At 49.6% G+C, this 18,427-nt stretch overlaps 1 protein-coding gene across 1 annotated transcript; it reads left to right on the plus strand.

The window, feature by feature from the left end:
* The first annotated feature begins 2,510 nt into the window (after window positions 1-2,510).
* Window positions 2,511-4,090, plus strand: Ccl17 (C-C motif chemokine ligand 17). The gene is made up of 3 exons (XM_059262703.1): window positions 2,511-2,604; window positions 3,321-3,438; window positions 3,930-4,090. Exons 1-3 carry the CDS (start codon window positions 2,511-2,513, stop codon window positions 4,021-4,023), a joined length of 306 nt encoding a protein of 101 aa, XP_059118686.1. The 3' UTR covers window positions 4,024-4,090.
* The last annotated feature ends 14,337 nt before the right edge of the window (window positions 4,091-18,427 follow it).

Genomic DNA, 18,427 nt, shown 5'->3' on the forward strand with positions numbered 1-18,427 from the left:
CTTCTGTTCCTGCTGCTGTGGCTGCTTCCTTAGAAGGAATTTGGGTCTTTCTGGAGAAAAGATCTGAGTGTACAGTAGAACAGAGGCCTTGAAACCCACACGGGGAGTTTCCAAAACGCTGCTCAGTCTGCGTCCCCGGCAACAGAATTGTTGACTGCAGCATAATCATACCTTCCTGTGCTCTTGCACAGAGCATCATGTGCTGGCCTCTGCCGAAAGATGCTGGGCAGGAGCCCCTGGGAAGAGGGTGCAGGGGGCCTGGAAGGGGTGTGCAGTGGGGCTTGGAGAAACCCAAGGGGGCAGATCAGGAGTCAGCTCCCTCCCACTGCCTTCTCAAGCAGGACTCCTGTCCTCCAGGTTACAGCCTTCTGCCCCCAGTTCTCAGACTAGCCCAGCCTTAGCTGAGACACCACTAGGCATAGGCAGCCTTCTCTGTGGCCAGAAGGGTGTGCATCCTCCCCTGCCAGTTTCTCTGAAGCACAGGAAGCCTGGCCTGAGGAGCAAGGGCCCAGCCAGACAAGCTAAAGGCGAAGCCCCTGCTCAGCTGTGGCAGCAGCTGCGGGACTCCCAGGGAAGCAGACAGCTGCTCGGATGAGGCCTACCAAAGGAAGACCCATCTGTGCCAGCTCTACCATCTCTAGTAGGCTCCTGGAAACAGTCTAGACTTCCCTCCACGGAGGACAAAGTTGAGGCCCCGAGAGCATTTATGAGAGGCCCCTGGGTCACACAATGAGCAGCGGTGAGGATCCTGCCCACAAGGAAGTTCAGCCGAAGTAGGGGAAAGCCCAGGCTGCAGACCCGTAGCAGCACAGCCTCCTGCAGTGGGGAGTGGGGAGGAGAACGCCTGGACTTCTTCCTTTTGACCTCAGGTGTGTCTCTGCACACTGCTCCCGGGAGTCTGGTCTCAACAGACAACGGCTGCTGTTTCTACCGTCACTTGAATGAAAATGTAACTGCAGTTCCGTGATCAATATGAGGCCAGACTTGACAGCACCAGAGGGGGAGAGGCGGCCTGGGGTGTTACTGCAAACGGCCTCTGGTCACTTGTGGGCCCAAATCTCATGTCAGAATCAAAGCCGAGGCACCTGCAGGCCTCCACCGCCCTGCCCCGCCAGAATGCTGCACAGCGGGAGGCTTCGGCCTGGGAAGGCCTCAGTCTGGAAGACTGACCAAATTCAGTGATGCCGTGGCCTTGGGGCAGGATAGGAAGAAAACGAACCAGACATGGGAAGGGGAAGGGGCCCCTCACCCTGGGTTTGTTCCCCAATGGCTGAGAGCCAAGAGTTCTAACACAAATTGCTGGTGGAGCTGGGATGTGGCTCAGTAGAGTGCCCGCTAGAGTGCCATGCGTTCAAAACACCCGTACACATAAAAGTAAGTAAAAAATAGAGACTAAAAACAAACACCCAAACCAGCCATGGTGGCTTACACATCTGTGGGATTGTGGGATACCCTAGGTTACACAGCATTGTGGGATACTCTAAGTTGCACAGCAAAGCAGTGGTATTCCCTTTTATTTTGTAATAGGTTCTCACTAACACCCATGAACTCTAGTAGCCCAGGCTAGCCTCAAAATTGAAACTTCCTTGTCTCAAACTCCCAAGTAGCTGGGATGCCAGGCCTGAGCCACTAGACCTGATGATTTTTCTCAATAAACTGCTTCATAGTGACCTGTCCTGAAGTTCTTTCCTGGGCACTGAGGTGACAGCCTCAGGGCTGTGCTGGAAGTTCCATTTAAGTTTCTACAAACTGTGTCCGGGGCCTGGGAATACTGATCAGGGTCCAGGGCAGCCTATAGCGCAAGGCTCCAATACAGGTGGGCATCGCCATCTCTCAGTCTCTTTATTCCACCATAGCAGAGGCAAGGTGGCCCATTCAGGGAACTGGGTTTTCCAGTCCACTGAAGCACACATATGGCTCCACAGTGACTAAAGCCCCACTCGGCCTCGCCTCCTGGGGTCAGGGCCAGCCTGGGAAAGACGTGAGGACACAGTCTCTCAGCCTCACCTAAGCCTCTGGCTTCCTCAGAATAGGATGGAGTTAGGCCTTTTCTACAGCACAGCACTGTAACTGCGCACCCTCATGTGGACCTTCTGGAGCCCACAGTCCCGCTGGCATGGTCCCTGAGAGCTGTATGACCCTCCACCCTGCCTCCAGGACACCCATGAAGGAAGTTCACCAGTGCTAGGACAAGGGATGAAGGGAGTTGAGGCTGAGGCCCTGGGTTCTGCTAATAGAGGAACCGAGAGACGTTCCTTTTGAAAAGAGAAGTATGTCATTGCCGTGGCCCCAGACACACAGACTCCCACCTCTGTCCTGAGTGGAGTGCCCATTCTCTGGAAAGCCGCAAACATTCCCAAGCTGGACTTCTACTGAATTATCTCAAATTTCTTTGAATTTTTCTAGTCTGGAAGGATTGAAGGAGGGGACAGGAGGCGGGGAATGACCTCCAGGGAGGTTAAATAGGTCAGTCACCTCAACGTTGGGCACCAAGACAAGCAGAGGGACCCATGAAGATCTTCACTTCTGGCACCATGATGTCACTTCGGATACTGCTCCTGGCTGCCCTGTTTCTGGGGACTTCTCTGCAGCATGCCAGCGCTGGTGAGAGCTGAGCACAGATAGGAAAGGGCAGGGAAGGAGCCCCTCCACCACACACACCTGCAGCAGAAGCACAAGCTGTGCGGTTTATACCCTGTCTGTTCTTACAGAGGTCACAAGGGCTGGCATGAGCACAGGGTTGGGGGGGGGATGGCGCTGGGGATGGTGGGGATGGTGTTGACAATGTCAGGCACCTGACCTGGACACCTGCCTGGTGAAGAGCCACAGGCAGGCAGCACATCTTATCCTGAGATATGAGGACATAGTGGCCTTGATTGTGGGCGTATGATGCAGAATGAGCGACTCTCAGATTTGCTCTCATTTGCTTCATTAATGGGCTTCATGCATCATCAGGAAACAACATGAAGACGGAGAATTGGTTCCGAGAATGTATGAAAAGAGACTTTTATATTTAGTTTAGGAAGGGAAGTTGAAATAAGGTTCCTGGATACAGACAGCTGTGCATGCAATCACACACAGATAAATATATAAACACACAAGCACAAAGAGCCTACACATGCACAGACACACACACACACACACACACCCCATGGTAACACACACACACACAAACACACCAGGAAAAACCAGCATACAGACAAAGAAAAGCACATGCAGTTATCGTCCATAGGTTCACACAGCCACACGTGGGGACGCTCCATGGGTCCTCAGGCACATGCGCAGACCCTTCGGACACCTGTTTCCCATTGCTCTTCTAGCTCGAGCCACCAACGTAGGCCGAGAGTGCTGCCTGGAGTACTTCAAGGGGGCCATTCCCATCAGGAAGCTGGTGACATGGTACAGGACCTCAGCCGAGTGTCCCAGGGACGCTATTGTGTGAGTCTCCCTCTGCCCCACTCTTATACCTCAGACCTAGATAGTGGGTGGGCCTTGGAGTGTCCAGGCAGGCCACTGGGAAAGAGGGAAGGAGAATACAGCCTTCTTCCCCTGAGCCAGCAGCTCTGGGCACTCAGGGCAGCTCTTATACCCCACACAGTTGAGAGGGCTTCAATCTCTTCATTTATTTATGGTGAAATTGAGGCCCCAAGATGGATAGACATTCCAGGTGACAGAGCCAGTAGGCAGCGGTACAGTCACCTCTACTTGTTGGGCTTAGGTGCTCTGAGGGGCCAGGCATGAAGCCCTGCAGCCCTGGCCCTCAGGAGGCTGGAATGGAGTCAGGACCCCAGTAGTAAAGAGTTGCTAATGGCATATGTGACTTCAGTTCTGGCCCAGGGACCTCTGAGTTCAGGTCAACGCAAGTGTGGCTGGTTGCAGAGCTCCGGAAGGCCTTGCTGTCTTCACACTCACTGGCTTCTCCTGTGTAGGTTTGTGACTGTCCAGGGCAGGTTCATCTGTTCAGACCCCAAAGACAAGCACGTGAAGAAGGCCATCAGACACCTCCAAAGCCTAAGGCCGTAGCCGGTGACCTTCCCCCAGGAGCATTTGGGGACTCCAGCACCGGTGTCCATGACCTCAGCCCAAAGCTGCCTGCATCCAGTGGAGGCCTTAAGAGCCCAAGAAGAGCCACAGAGTGGGAGTCACTGTCCCTTTTTATGGACTCAAGCTACAGGCACAAAAAACCTCTGATTAAAGTCCTCTTCCTTAGTCTGGGTCAGTGTGTTCTGTCCTCACGGTGCAGAACCCCTTCCACTGCGGCTGGTCCCACTGGAAGGGTCCTCATAGGACAACTGGTCCCACTCTGCCCAAGTCAGAAAGGTTAACTGAGGCTGAGGGAGAGACGCGATCCCGTTCCAGTAAGAGATGGAACTGTGGAGACATGGGGCAGGGACCGGGCAAACCAGAGGTAGACACAGCAGGACCCTCACAAGTGCCCCCTCCTCCCTCTGTACTCCATGGAAAGTATCCGAAAGAGTCCCAAGGAGGGCCTGTCTTCTCTGCACCCCAGGTCTCCCAGTCACCCCAAGACTACCCCCTATAATTGGCCCACAAGAACCTGAAGTTATTTATCCTTCCTGTCCTGGACTCTGTTGCAAACATATCCGGACCTTCTGCGTGTGTTTGTCTTCCTGAAGGCCCTGTCCCTTCTCCTTCACTTCTGAGTCCCCTCCCTGCAGCCTGTCTGCCTCTGGAAAATTGTCAACCATCCCTTCCCCCCCTCGGCTGCCTCTCTACCGGAAACTTAGTTCTACAGCTAAGCTGCTTCATGGGGCCTTGGGTCCTCTGGGCTTCCAGCATCCCGATCACCTAAGCCTCCCCCACCTGCTTCCTCTCCTTTGCCCCCAGCTCCAGCTGGCCCCTGGCCCCTGGCCCCTGGTCTCTCCCGAGTCCCCTCTGTACACGGGGAGCATTGCTGACCTCACAGTCCGTGGAATTTCCTCCCAAGCTCTTAGGGACTGTCTCCCCACCGGCCCCTGCTGCTGCTGATTCTCCAAACTAGGCCGGTGTGTGCTTGTAGATTGGGCTCTGCCGTCCCACTGGGGGCCTCTACGGGCTCTCTTAGACCACCCTGAGCCACTGAAGGATTGGCACAGGAGTCTGTCCAGTTCTAGCTCAGAGCTGGAGGGTTAGACTCTGGTATTCCAGGTCAACTTTGCCTACCCAGCATTCCTTTCTTTCAGGGTCAGGTTATAGCACAGGCAAGGGTCTTTTCTTCCCCCGACTCTGTCAGGTTGTAGGTAGTCTGTCCTGTCCTGAGTTGCAATAGTGAGTTACCTCGGGGAAGATTTTTAACCTGTCGCTGCCACCTTGTGGCCAGTTTTGGCCTTGCAGAACAAACGCCAACTGTCCTGGATGGGGTGGGAATGAGACCAACACATACACAATCAGGAGGCTAGTGGACATGACATGGCTTCTCTGTGAACCCAGGGTTCCCTCTACCACAGTGGGCTTCTCTCCCTTGAGGACCAGGAGTGTCCCTCCAACATCTGCTTAAGATTCTGAGTCCCGAGGCAATCTCAGCTTAGTCTTTGTGAAAAAAATGGCCTCTGGATCCAGGGGCTAGAGAAAGGATGACCAGTGGGTGGGAGAAGGCAAAGAGGAGCCCCTATTGAAAAAGAAAGAGCAAAGGCTGGGGCCTGAAGGCCTGAATCCTGTGTTCCAGAACCAGGGTGCCCTCAGAATATGCTGGCTCCTGCTTGCTCAGTCTTTCTTTGCTGTTGGAGTCTTCTAGAGACAACCCTTAGGTAAACTCAGATGGGCAGAACAGACCGCAGAGGCCTGTGAGAGGAGGCAGGTTTCCTCTGGGCCCTGGGAGAGTAAAGGGCTGTCTCAAGGCCACTGGGCAGGGAATGTGTGGGGCCACAAAAGACAACAAAATGCAGGGTTCTGAACCCTGTGATCAGTGATCAGAAGTGATCAGAAGCAGGAGGTGTGTGGGAATGTCCACCACATTCCTGGGGCATTTTGAGGAACTGTGGCTTGGAGACTCTTGTAACTAACAAGAGAGGAACGGGATGGGAAGGGTGGGTAGACAGTGAGGAGGAATACAAGGCGGACTTTGCTCCTTTTGTCTTGAAAGTGCCTCCCCTGTCCATTTCTGAAATACTTTCCGTGACCAGTGCCAATACCACCACCTCCATGGGACCTTCCAAAGTCTCCTTGGTTTTGTAGGACACCCCCATACCAACAAAAACATGCCTAATCTTGGTCTCTGATAGCTTGGGTCAGCTAACCCAGTAAATGAATTGTTTACGTACTGGGCATTCGGTAATATATTTTGTCAACCGTGGCTGGTTGGATTCCTAAAGGAACACTTATGGGGAAAGAAATTTCCAGAGACTGGCTTACACCGGGACTCGAAGCCCCACTGAAGATGTGGAAATTGAAATTGTGCAGTTCTCCGATTTCCCAGTAGGGGGCGCACCGGCACAGTACTAGAGGACCAAGATTGACAAGGGAAACATCCTGACCTCAGAATGAAGCTACAGCCTTAGGCAGGGGTGTCTGTAGCTGGTTGAATGGTCCCCTGGGGGAGCAGAGGCCAGGAAACTGCCAAATACACAACCACAGTGAGCAGGAATTGGGGGGGGGGGGGAGTTTTACAGGGACTTGGAGGGCCACCGAGAACACTGGACAATTCTTCTATTTCCTTCATCTGTAACTGTCATCCATTTATCACAAGGCCACAAACACCAGGCCGTGTTTGAGTATCTGTGATCCAACTTTTACGAGTTTTTAAAAATCATTATAAGCTAAGCCTGATGGTTTAGCTTGTAATCCCAGCACCTGGGAGGTGAAGGCAAGAGGATCAGGAGTTCAAGACCAGCTTCCGTAATATAGTAAGTTTGAGGATAGCCTTGGCGTGTATGAGACCCTATCTCCAAAAACAAAACAAAACAAAAAAAAGGCATTATAAAGCCAGGGGTGTTGCAGGCCACAGAAATATGGAGCAGGAATTCGGCTGACTATAGCAAAGGCTAATGCTTGGAAAAAGCAGAGCTCTTCCAGAGAAAAAAAGCCAAGCCTCAAGGAGTCTTGGTGATATTAGCTTTTAGATATATATTAGCCAGTTCCTGCAATGATTTTCTGTGTGCTATGGTAGCTTTCCCAACTGGTTCTTCTTCTAAGAACTTCTAACAGTGTGTTTTATCTGAGTTACCTCTCAAACATCCAAAGACAAATGGCAGACAGAAATAACATTCCAGACCACTTGCCAGTCTCCTGAATTAAGGTAAATATCCATACGGAGATACTACCTAGGCCGGTAGGACAAGGTGGATGTTAGGTACAAATCTTTGCTTCTTGTGCAAATTAAGCTTAGCCCTTTCTTCCATAGCCTAATGGTATCTCTAGACCTCTCCTTTTAACATCTTAACTAAGAACAAAAGAGCTTTCAGATATCATGTGCATCAAGCTATGACACAGGCTTCCTAGCTACCGAGCAGACTCACCCTGTCCAAGCAGAAAGCGGCAGGGCAGAGTATGGCTGATGGTAGGTGTGGGGACACGGATCACATGAAGAGAAGAAGAAGGAACGAAGATGGAGATATGAACGAAGATGAAGATGAGAACGAGATGGAAAGAACTTAGAACTAGGAGAGGACAGGAGGAGAAGGGACGGAGAGGAGCTAAGTATGAGAACAGAATTGAAGCTGTGTAGATAGAATTTTGTATCAGAAGAGTAAAGTGAGTGGACTAAAGAGTTTCATGTAAGTAGATTCATTTGATATACCTCAGATATCCCGCCGCTCAGAGCATCTTCCCTGGGACTCTGGGAGAAATCTACTCAGGGCAGGCATCTGAGGGGCTTTTGATACAGGGGCAGCAGAGCCTAGCTGTAGTTGCAGCTACTTGGCAGACTGAGGCAGGAGGATTGCTTGCACCCAAGAGCAGCCTAGGAAACACATTGAGAACCCTTTGTCTTAGTTTTCCCTAATGATGTGATAAAAGACACTGCGACTAATGCAACTTAGAAGAACTCACATCTTTTTGTTTGGTTTTTCAAGACAGGGTTTCTCTGTGTAGCCCCTGGCTGTTCTGGAAGTCACTGCAGACCAGGCTGGCTTGGAACTCAGAGATCCACCTGCCTCTGCCTCCCGATTGTTGGGATTAAAGGCGTGTGCCACAACCACCAGGCTCTGAGATCTTTCCAAAGACCTCCATTAACTTTTCCACCAAAAAAGCCTTTCAAAACAAGTCAGTATGAAGCAGATTTGGTATTTATTAAGAAGTGGTTTGGTGATTAAGAGCACTGGCTGCTCTTCCAAAGGACCCCAGGTTGGTTCCCAGCACCTACACAGCAGCTCACAGCTGTCTGTAACTCCTGTTAGAATTCCTAGCCACTCCCCCAGCTACATGACCACACATGCGCTGTCCAGTAGCCAAGCAAGAGGCTTAGTCATCCCAGGGCCTTTTGTCCTACGTAATCCGTGCACTTCGTGATCACGTAATTTGCTCTCAGTGTGATCACACAATCTATGCACATGCATGGCATAACTATGTAAGCCCATATGCACCTGTGCGGGGGGGACTCTATAAAAAAGTGGGTCCCACATACCCCTCCTCCCTCTTCCTCCACGATCATTCCCATAGGCCTAAGCACCCCCTTCTGTTCCTTTCCCTTAATAAACTCTTATAGTGGGTTTTGTTGTACTTTGTGGCTTTTCTGGAATGGCAAACAGCACCACTTAATGAATAACAACTGCAGTACCAGGGGATCAGATGACTTCTTCTGGCCTCCAAAGGTACCAGGCATGCATATGGTACACAGGCATACACGCAGATAAAACACCCATACAGATAAAAACACATTTTCCGAAGGTATTTTAACATAGATTTAAGCATGGGAATTTAGGGGGAAAGAAAGGCTCTTGGGGAATGGGCAGGACACACTGGAAACGTGGTGTGAATGTGTCCAGAGTTAGCAAGAGCCCTGCGGGTACAGCTTTAGGGACTTCTGAAGTCCAACTCTCAAGGGGTTCCCAGGGTTCTCTCTCCTCCTTCTCCCTCCCTCCTCTCCTCCCTCCCTCCTTTAGACTGGGTGTTACTATGTAGCCCTCACTGTCCTAGAACTCAAGATCTACTTGCCTATGCCTTTGGAGTACTGGGATTAAAGGCATGCACCACCATGTTCAGCTAGGAAAATTTCAAAATGAGATCATAGGGTGGTTTGTAGGGCGCACAGGAGAATCGTCTAGGCTCAGGAGATAAAGCCAGAGATCCCAAGGATTAAAGAGATCCTTACTATCCTAGGTCACAAGGGAGTTAAGACATGTTTTGACTACAAAAAAAAAATTCGCAATCATGTTTGTGAGATTCTCAAAGAAGCTATTCCTTTCCTAGTTATAAACCTGTAAGGACCTTTGAGTTTAAAGGTCACAGACACTCAGGCCTTCAGCATGACTCACTGCTGTTTTAACATCCTTATTTGAATTATCTCTATTAAAAGGAAGAATGTCTCTATGCAGGCAATTTTTGTGGCAAGTTTTGTGAGCCCTGCTGAAATCCTGGACTCTCAGTTGGGCAGTCTTCAACCCGACTCCGGTGAGGGGCTCCTTTTCCTAGCCACATCCCCTCACCATGCCCCACCTCTCTCTCCTGCCTCCAGTCTGTGCCACGACCTAGCTGTGGGCTCTCACACTGCCCCATCAACAATAAACTTGGACGTCCACGGACTGTTGAGGGGACACCTAGTTAAGTCCCAGCCTTTCTGCCTCTCACGCTGCCCTCATAGAAGCCCCGATGTTGCCGTGTGGTCCTGTTCCATGATGTGGGCATTCCCTATCCGGGTTGCCTGGCTCCTGTGTCAACTTGATACAAGCTAGATTTATCCGAGAAGAGGAAGCTCAATGAAGAAAACGCCTCCATCCGATTAGCCTACAGGCAGGTCTACAGGGCTGCTGATCAGTGATTGATGTGAGAGGTCCCAGCCCACTGTGGGCAGGTGGTCCTAGGCTGTATAGGCTGAGCAAGCCGTCAGCTGCGACCCAGTAAGCAGTGTTTTTCTAAGGCCTCTGTTTCATTTTCTGCCTCCAGGTTCCTACCTTGGTTTCTCTCCATGGTGGACTATGGCTTGAGATACGTAAGCCAATAAACCCTTTCCTCTCCAAGTTGACAGCCATAGGAACTAGGACTCCAGCAATGCCTTTCTTCAAAGCCCACAGAGCGACTGCAGGGATGAACTACTCAGGCAAGCGAAGGAATCCGGATTAGGTCTATAAGTGAGACCTGCTGGCAGGCTGACGTTAGGGAGGTCGCAAATTTGAGGGCAGCCCAGACTGCACACAAAGACCTCAGTGGGCTCGGTCGGCATGTATGTGCACACCTGTTCGTTCATCCACAGATGAATGGGAGGGAGGGACTTCCGAGCACTTGGAGCCTGGCTGAACCTCAGTGTGGTTTCTGAATGTCACAGGGTGTGCAGAAGTGAAGGACTCCTGCTGGATGGGGGGCTGCCGGCCACCAGCTGTCAGGCCACCAGAAAGGAGCCCATGAGCGATGCCTGAAGTCACGGAGGGCCAAGGGGGCAGCTTCCCTCCCTGGAGTGAAGTAATCCCTGCCGAGAGAGCGGCACTGTCCCCTCCCTACATACGTCGCTACGGCAAGACAGCAAAGGAGGCAGAGAGGGTCAGCCTGTGAGCACAATCCAGACTTCTCCAGATTCAGCTTCATTTCATCACTCATGGTGTCCCATTGTGGGTTTGGTGGTGGCGGGTTTTGAGGTAGTAGGGGTCTCCCGTGCAGTCCAGGCTCGCTTTGAACTGAGTTCTGTGTCATCCTCCTGATTGCCAGGGTTACATACGTGAGTGAACACCTGGCCACACCACTCCTTTAGGGGTAAAGGTTGAGTGCCCGAGCCCAGCTCCAGCAGGCGCTCCAAAGAGGAGGTGTAAAGTCAGGGAGGGCAGGAGGATGCCATGATCTGAGGGTGAACAGGATGGCTGCTCGTTTACTGAAAACAGGCTACGCCTTACCTACTCTGTAATTGCATTATAGTTTGACCACGAACAATATTGAAAGCAGACTTAATGATTCTGAGGTGAAAGTGGTCACCAACGTCGTTACGGCATTTTTCTTGAGGCAGAAAGCAGTACGTTTAGCAAGAATCTAAACGCCTCTTGTCCTCAGAGTTTCGGTAAGCCCGCCGGCCACCCTCTTACACTTCCTCCTGCATGGTCTCGGCTCAGCCCTTGTGGTCAGGAGGTGCCAGACATTGAGTCCTGAGAAACAAACCCATAAGAGCGATTTTCATTCTTCAAGAGCATGACGTAGTGTTTGGACCCTGTAGCACAGCAAGCGTTGAGCTGTTTCCTGATTGCATTCCTTTGTTTCATAGTCTTATAATACGGGCCTGTTCCCCTCATAAGCTCCCAAAAGGGGAGGTCCTGACATCTTACTCTTTTCCCATTATACCATACCTAGTTCTGATTCCTTCAATGTGTGCTCCTGTGAATAGCAGAGGGGGATTGAGCCAGTCTGACTTCTTAACAGAATCTGCTCCCCGTGGGGCAGACCAAGTCTTGTCATTCATCCAGTAAGGCACTAATTGTGAGCACTACTCTATACTTGTTAGCTGGATTCTCCCCATTAACGGCCTCGGGCTCTCTGAATGTGGGCCCTTTGTTTCTCTTGATTGTGTGTTTTTCAGCCCTGGGACCAGGGATGCCCAGTTAGTAAATCTTAAACTTTTCTCTCTATTATTGGTGTAATCAGGGGGCACAATGGAGATTCTTGTGTGGGAGTAGGCAGAGTTATCATGCTATATGGTTCCAGGTTGGCAGGGATTTTTTTTCTAAAGAATTATTTTGTTTAAAGAGACAGATATTGTTTATGTTCTCATTCTTCACCAAAGCCACACAAATTTCCCAAAGGAAGAGGTGTAAGGAACTCCCATAACACACAGAGTGAGAATCATGAAAATGAAAGTAAAATGATAGTGGAGAGCTGTGACAGCAATGTCGAAATGCTGGAACTTTGTCAAGCAACATTGGTCGCCATGCAGGCCACACAGGTTGAGAATTAACAGGGCCTCCTAGACAACGCACAGCACACTGTGCGTGCGGGGTTCCAGGAACTCTAGATGGTTTAAATAAAAATCTATAGATTGATCTTCTCTCTCCTCCCCTCCCCTCCCCTCCCCTCCCCTCCCCTCCCCTCCCCTCCCCTCCCCTCCCCCCTCCCTCCTCTCCTCTCTCTCTCTCTCTCTCTCTCTCTCTCTCTCTCTCTCTCTCTCTCTCTCTCTCTCGTTTCTCTATGTATTCCTGGCTGTCCCGGAACTCACTGTAGACCACACTTGCCTAGAGCTCAGAGATCCCCCTGCCTCTCTGCCTCCTGAGTCCTGGATTAAAGCCATACACCACCATGACCCAGCTTCTCTCTACCTCTCTCTGTCATGGGTGATTTTTTAAAGATTGTTGTGTATGTATGTGCCCGTTTGTGTGGGTGCCAAGAGGCCAGGAAAGTGTCAGATCCCCATGGAGCTGGATTTACAGCAGTTGTGAGCCACCTGAGTGGGTGCTGGGAACTGAACTCAGTCCTCTGGAAAAGCAGTAGGTTCTTAGCTTCTCTCCAGGACCTACAGATCAACTCCTAATTTCTGGATTGTTCTTGAGATGCATCTCTAAGGAATTATTTTGATATTTTGTGGGTTTTTTTTTCTTTCCATCTCATTTTGGGCTTTTATTGCCTACTTCTGCACAGCTCTTATTGATTTCCCAAGGCTTTTTAGTTTTAAAATTTTAGGCTGGAGAGATGGCTCAGCAGTTAAGAGCACTAGCTGCTCTTCCAGAGGCCTGGTTCGATTCTCAGCAACCACATGGCCACTAATGATCATCTATAACTCCAGTTCCAGGGAATCCGACGCCCTCTTCTGCCATCTGGGGGTACTGCATACACATGGTACACATTTATAGATGCTGACAAAACACTCAAACACATACATCTCAAAAATTTTTTTAAATTATAAGTGACTCATAAAATGGTGTATACATGTATGTATGCATGTGTAGCAAGAGTCCTCCAATATGATGTTCCCATACAAGTAATTGGGTTGATTCTGTTCTATCCCATGTCCATTTCATGTTCTTCCTTGTTACATTCCTGACACCCAGAATTGTTTGTCCTTGGGTGAGCTTTGCCGGGGAGCATTTCATCATGTCTCCCTGAAGTCCTCTCATGCCATCATATTTTATATTCTTGTAATTATTTTCAAAAGTTTTGCCCAGGGCCAGTGAGATGGAACAGTGGGTAATGGTGCTTGCCACCAAGCCTAACTACCTAGGTTTGACCTTGGAACCACCTGTTAAAGGAGAGAGTCAACTCCACGTTCTCCTCTGACCCTCACACACAAATTACGACAACACATGTGCTCACACACAAATAAGTGAAAAAATTTCAGGTTTTTGTCAGTACTCATCTGCTCTGGTGACAGTCTCCATATTATTGCTATTCGTGCTACCTTTTGCCATGGACTGGCCCATGGGGGGGGCGTACCACGACTGTAGGGGGACCAGGGCTTGGGTAGTGAGGAAGGCAAGGATTCGGCGACTGACAGACAGACAACACACTCAGAAGTGGTTTGAATCTGCTGCAATTTTACTTCTGCAAATCAGTAGTTTATATACAGAAAAGAAAACTATCAAGTCATACAAGGAACAACAAGAGCTTGGCAATAATTCAATTACACCATCTTTAAAAAACAGCAAGCACACAATTATTAATCGGCGCTAGACATATCCCTTCACCCACAAGGACTTTATGACCCAAAGAGCAGTCTGTGTTTTTTAAACTAGTACAGTCCCTGGACTTGTGAAGGCTTCTTTGCGGTGGTGGCTGTGTCCTTCATCTTTATCTCAGCCGCTGGCTAGTTTATTATTCATTTTTACTTTTCTGGTTCTCATGACCCACTTAGCCAATTTGGATGCTGCAGACCCTCTATGTCTTTCTTCAGTTCTTTTATCACATATCTGTTTTAATATAAAACCTTTTTACCTGCTGGAAATGGACTCTTGTACTTTTACGCTGTAAGGGAAGGGGTTCTGCTGTGTCCCTTAAGTTTCCCATGTTGAACTTCCTCAACAGAGGGGCCCACCATCTGCCTTCTATGAGATAACGTTTTTCTACCATAAATCACTTTAGTTGGGATTCCTAAAGGATTCCTAGTGGGTGAGTGGTTCATTCCCTAGAAGTGCCTGAACCTCTATACTTTCTTTAGTCTAGCTGCTTGGGGTCTTTAAGGAATAGCTCATTCTGCTATATCTAAATAAGTCCATGTCCAGCTTCCCCTCTCCTCCATAGTTCACAACCCAAGCATTCATTAATTTTGGCTGTGCTTCATAGATTAATTAGAACATTATCAGAAAAGCAGTTATACAGAACCCATAGCCCAGGGAGCTCATGATCCGTGAAGCACGTCTCCTCGACAAGGAGGCATAACACGGGCACTCTGCCAGGGACCTCCAGGGAGCATAGTCCCGTGAAACACGTATCTCCCGTCGGCTATTATTGACATAATTGTTCATGTCACACGGACGACACTGGAGTTGTTGTGGCAACCTTTATTTCTTAACTTTCATTTTTCAGATAGAATCTTGCTATGTAGCCCAGACTGGCCTTGAACCCTCTGCCTCCTGCCTTTTCTTTCTGCCTGCTAGGGTTTACAGGCTATGTGGACTCTATGTATCTGCTATGTTGTTCTGGAACAGTCTCTGAAGGTCTGTGACAGGAGGTTCAGGACTTTGTTCAGGCCCAGTGGAACTTTTCTTAAGGCCCAGCATTTACGTTTCCTTAGTTTTATAAGTGAAGTATCCCCAAATACAAAACACATGCATGTTTAAGGCACATAAATCAATAATAAAATTCCAATACCTCCCACCCAGCACAAGATGGAGAATCATCTGTGGCTGGAGCTGGAGCTCAGTGGTTTAAGCGTGCTGAGCATGTGAGAGGCCTTAGGTTGAATCCCCACTGTGAAAATAAACAACTTTGGTGGTGGATGTGGTGGCTCATGCCTATCTAATACTCAGGAGGCCGAGGCAGGAGGACTACCTTTTGAGGTTAGCCTGGGCTACATGTGAGTTCTAGGCCAGCCTAGACTACTGTATAAGAGCCAGTCTCCAACCAACCAACCCACTTTCCTGCTACCCTGGAGCCTGCTTCCCACCTCATCTCCACTCCAGAACATGCCCCGGTCCTGGGTGTGCTCACCAGTTTTCTGGAACTTCTTTGTCACATGTACTCAAGCAGATGTATCCTTCAGATTTTTTAATTTTCCTTTCACCCCCATTTCTCTCTCCTGTACACACACACACACACACACACACACACACACACACACACACACACACAGATATAGCTCACCCTTACTGCTGTAAGTCCCATGATGTGGACCCATAACTAGCTCCTCCATTCTCTTTACAGCTACCTGAATCCACTCTAAGTTCCTTCTCTTCAAATATAGCTGCTTGAGATTTGGGGGTTGTTTGTTTGTTTTGAGACAGGGTTTCTCTGTGTAACAGCTCTGGCTATGTTAGAACTCACTTTGCAGACCAGACTGGCCTCAAATTCAGAGATCCACCTGTCTCTGCCTCCCGAGTGCCAGGATTACAGGTGTGCACTGCCATGCCTGGCTGGGGTATTTTGTTTTTTGTTTTTTTTTTTTAGCTTGTTTTCTGCTGTGTGAAAATTTTTCTCTAGCACAGAATGCACTTTAGAATCATCCAGGAAAACCTGGCAAAGCACCAGGTCCACTCCAGAAGATTCTGATTTAACTGGTCTTCGTAATAAAACTCAGACATAGGCTGTTTTTTATTTTGGGGAGCTGCCCAGTGATTCTAATGGACAGCTGATGTTGAACTATTCAAACTAATTCTGCTGCGTGCCAACCTGGCCACACCTCCACCCTTAGCAGGCAGGGTTTCTACTTAGCCTTCCCCATCTCCATCCCCACGTACTGAGTGAAGCAACATTGCTGTCTTCATCAGAGAACTATCAGGCAGGTGCTTCAGGCAATGGCAGGCTTCCCTGCAGACTCCTCAACCAGGAGTATCTGCAGCGCAGCCCGGCTCACTCATTTCCCTTCACACTTTAGCTCCAAGCCCCTTTTAGCGCCTTAAGTCCCAGCTGCCACCAAAGCCCCGGGAGGATGTGGCTTGTCTCTGTACCCAGACCAAGTGAATGACTTCAGAACGAGGGGAGACTTGATGCCACACTACCAGATTCTAAGCCAGGGAGCTGGAGGAAACCTCAGCAGTTAAGAACTCAGCTGCTTTTGCAGAGGACCTGGGTTTGATTCCCAGCACCCACATAGTGGTTCACAGCTCTAACTCCAGTCCCAGGGGATCTGCTCTCCATGGGCACTGCACAAACCTGGTGCGCAGACATACACATAAAAGGAAAAAGAAAAAACAATTTTTAACCAAGTTTGGCATGATGGCACATTCTTGCAATGCCAGTATTAGGGGAGGCTGAAGATCACTGAGTTCCAGACTAGTTTGGGCTACACAGTGAGATTCAGGCTAGGGTAACCAGACCTTGTTTCAGACAGGGGGAAGAGAAGAGGAGGGGAGGGAGATGGAGGATAGCCTGGTCTACATGCAACCCAGTCTCAAAAAAACACCAAGGGCTACCAAGCCTGATGACCTGAGTTTGACCCCTGGACCCACATGATGGAAGGAGAACCAGCACCTCTGACCCCCACATGTGCGCCATGGCATGCATGCCCTCACACACATAAACACAAATCATTACAAAGGCTCCTAGGCCCACACCTGCACTCATGTAAACTTAGGCTGAATTCAGTGAAAGCTGACACTGTTTGTGGATTCTGTACTATAAGTTTGTGTAATTCTGTACTACAAATGGCTAAAACTTCTCCTTAGGCAGGCAAGACTCTGCTGTGCCCCAGCACCCCTCCTCAATGTCCAGCTGTAGCTAGGCTGGGGCCTTACATATGCTCTGGGCAAGGGCTTTCTCCACCATCTTAGGACCCTGAGTCAATTGCCATCCTTCTGGAAGGCAAGAGTGACTGCCACCAGGGCCCCAATAATCATGTCAAGCATGCCATTGTCCTTTGTACCAGCCATAGCCGGAAACCAACAAGCAGGTCTGGGGGGGGGGGGGCTTGTGGCATTTACTAAACCCACAAGGAAGCTCTGGTCCTCAACCCAGAGTCCAAAATGTTTGTCCCTCACCTTGGCAACTGCAGAAGCAATCAACAGGCCTGTGGCTGAGCTAGCTGGTCAGAGATAAGCCTAAACCCATCTCCGAGCTGTTAGTTTTTGTTGCTATGTGACAAATCAGTCAGCCACATACCCATTCATTATCTCCGTCAATTGCTCTGGCCTGAGAAAACTTCTTGGTTTGGGGACTGGGAATCAAAAACAAGGCCTTGTGCATAGGCAAGTGCTCTATCCACTGATCCAGCCGGTACCTCAGGCACAGGCTGTGTTCTCATTGGAAACTCTTAAGTCCTCTTCGAGGAGGACAGTGCTGGCAGAAGCCAGCTCCTTAGAGCTGTGGGGCTCTGGTCCCCACTTTCTTAGTGGCTGTGCACTGGGGCATGCGTATACCTCTAAGACTTTCCAACTAGGGGCTGGAGAGATGGCTCAGGAGTTCAATTCCCAGCACCCACATGGCAGCTCATAACTGCCTGTGACTCCAGTTCCAGGGGATCTGAAGCTGTCATGCCAATGTACATAAAAAATCAGAAACAAAAAACCACACTTCACAGCTAACTTCTGCATGGGCAGCAAGACAAATGCTTTTCTTCTCTAGTTCTTTTAAAGGATCAACAGGGTGGGCCAGACTCACTCAGGATAATCTCCCTTGTAATTAACTGTAAGTCTAGAAGGGACTGTGAGTCCATTTACAAATCCTTTCACTTTATCGGAACTTCTCCATTCAGGCCCAGAAGAGAAACTCCAGTGTCATTCAGGTCTTGTTGTAATTGGAGGGAGCTAACACAAGGCAAGGGTCACTGAGGTCAATGGGAATTCTGCTTCTCACAGGGGCTTTCCCTACATCCACAGGTAAACTTCAGCAGCAGGGACCAGCAGAAGCAAGCTGGGAGAATCAAGTTTCAAGGACAGGTAACAGTGGACACTTTTATTTAAAACAGAAAAGATCAGGCACGATGGGTTACAGGCGTGTGGGCAGGCAGCAAGGAGAATGAAGGGGTCCCCTGTTCTGACACTTCCTGCTGCTGGCCCAGCTTGCCCTGACCTGCTTCTCCCCCACCTTCTCAACCTGGACTCTCCTACAGGAGATGGAGACAGGTCCTAATCTATAAGAGCAGCTCTGGCCCACTCCCGTGTGACATCGGCTTCTTCCAAAATGAGTTTCATCGTTCAAGTTGAACGTGGATGACTGGAACACACACGCGCACACACACACATACATACTTACATACATACATACATACAAGGGA

This window comes from Peromyscus eremicus, chromosome 5 (assembly GCF_949786415.1).
Source record: "Peromyscus eremicus chromosome 5, PerEre_H2_v1, whole genome shotgun sequence".
NCBI classification, from domain to species: Eukaryota; Metazoa; Chordata; class Mammalia; order Rodentia; family Cricetidae; genus Peromyscus; species Peromyscus eremicus.

Coding starts and splice junctions, on each gene's coding strand:
- Ccl17 (XM_059262703.1), top strand. CDS start 2,511: ATGAAGATCTTCACTTCTGGCACCATGATGTCACTTCGGATACTGCTC. Junction 2,605..3,320: donor TCTGCAGCATGCCAGCGCTG/GTGAGAGCTGAG, acceptor TTGCTCTTCTAG/CTCGAGCCACCAACGTAGGC. Junction 3,439..3,929: donor TGTCCCAGGGACGCTATTGT/GTGAGTCTCCCT, acceptor TCTCCTGTGTAG/GTTTGTGACTGTCCAGGGCA.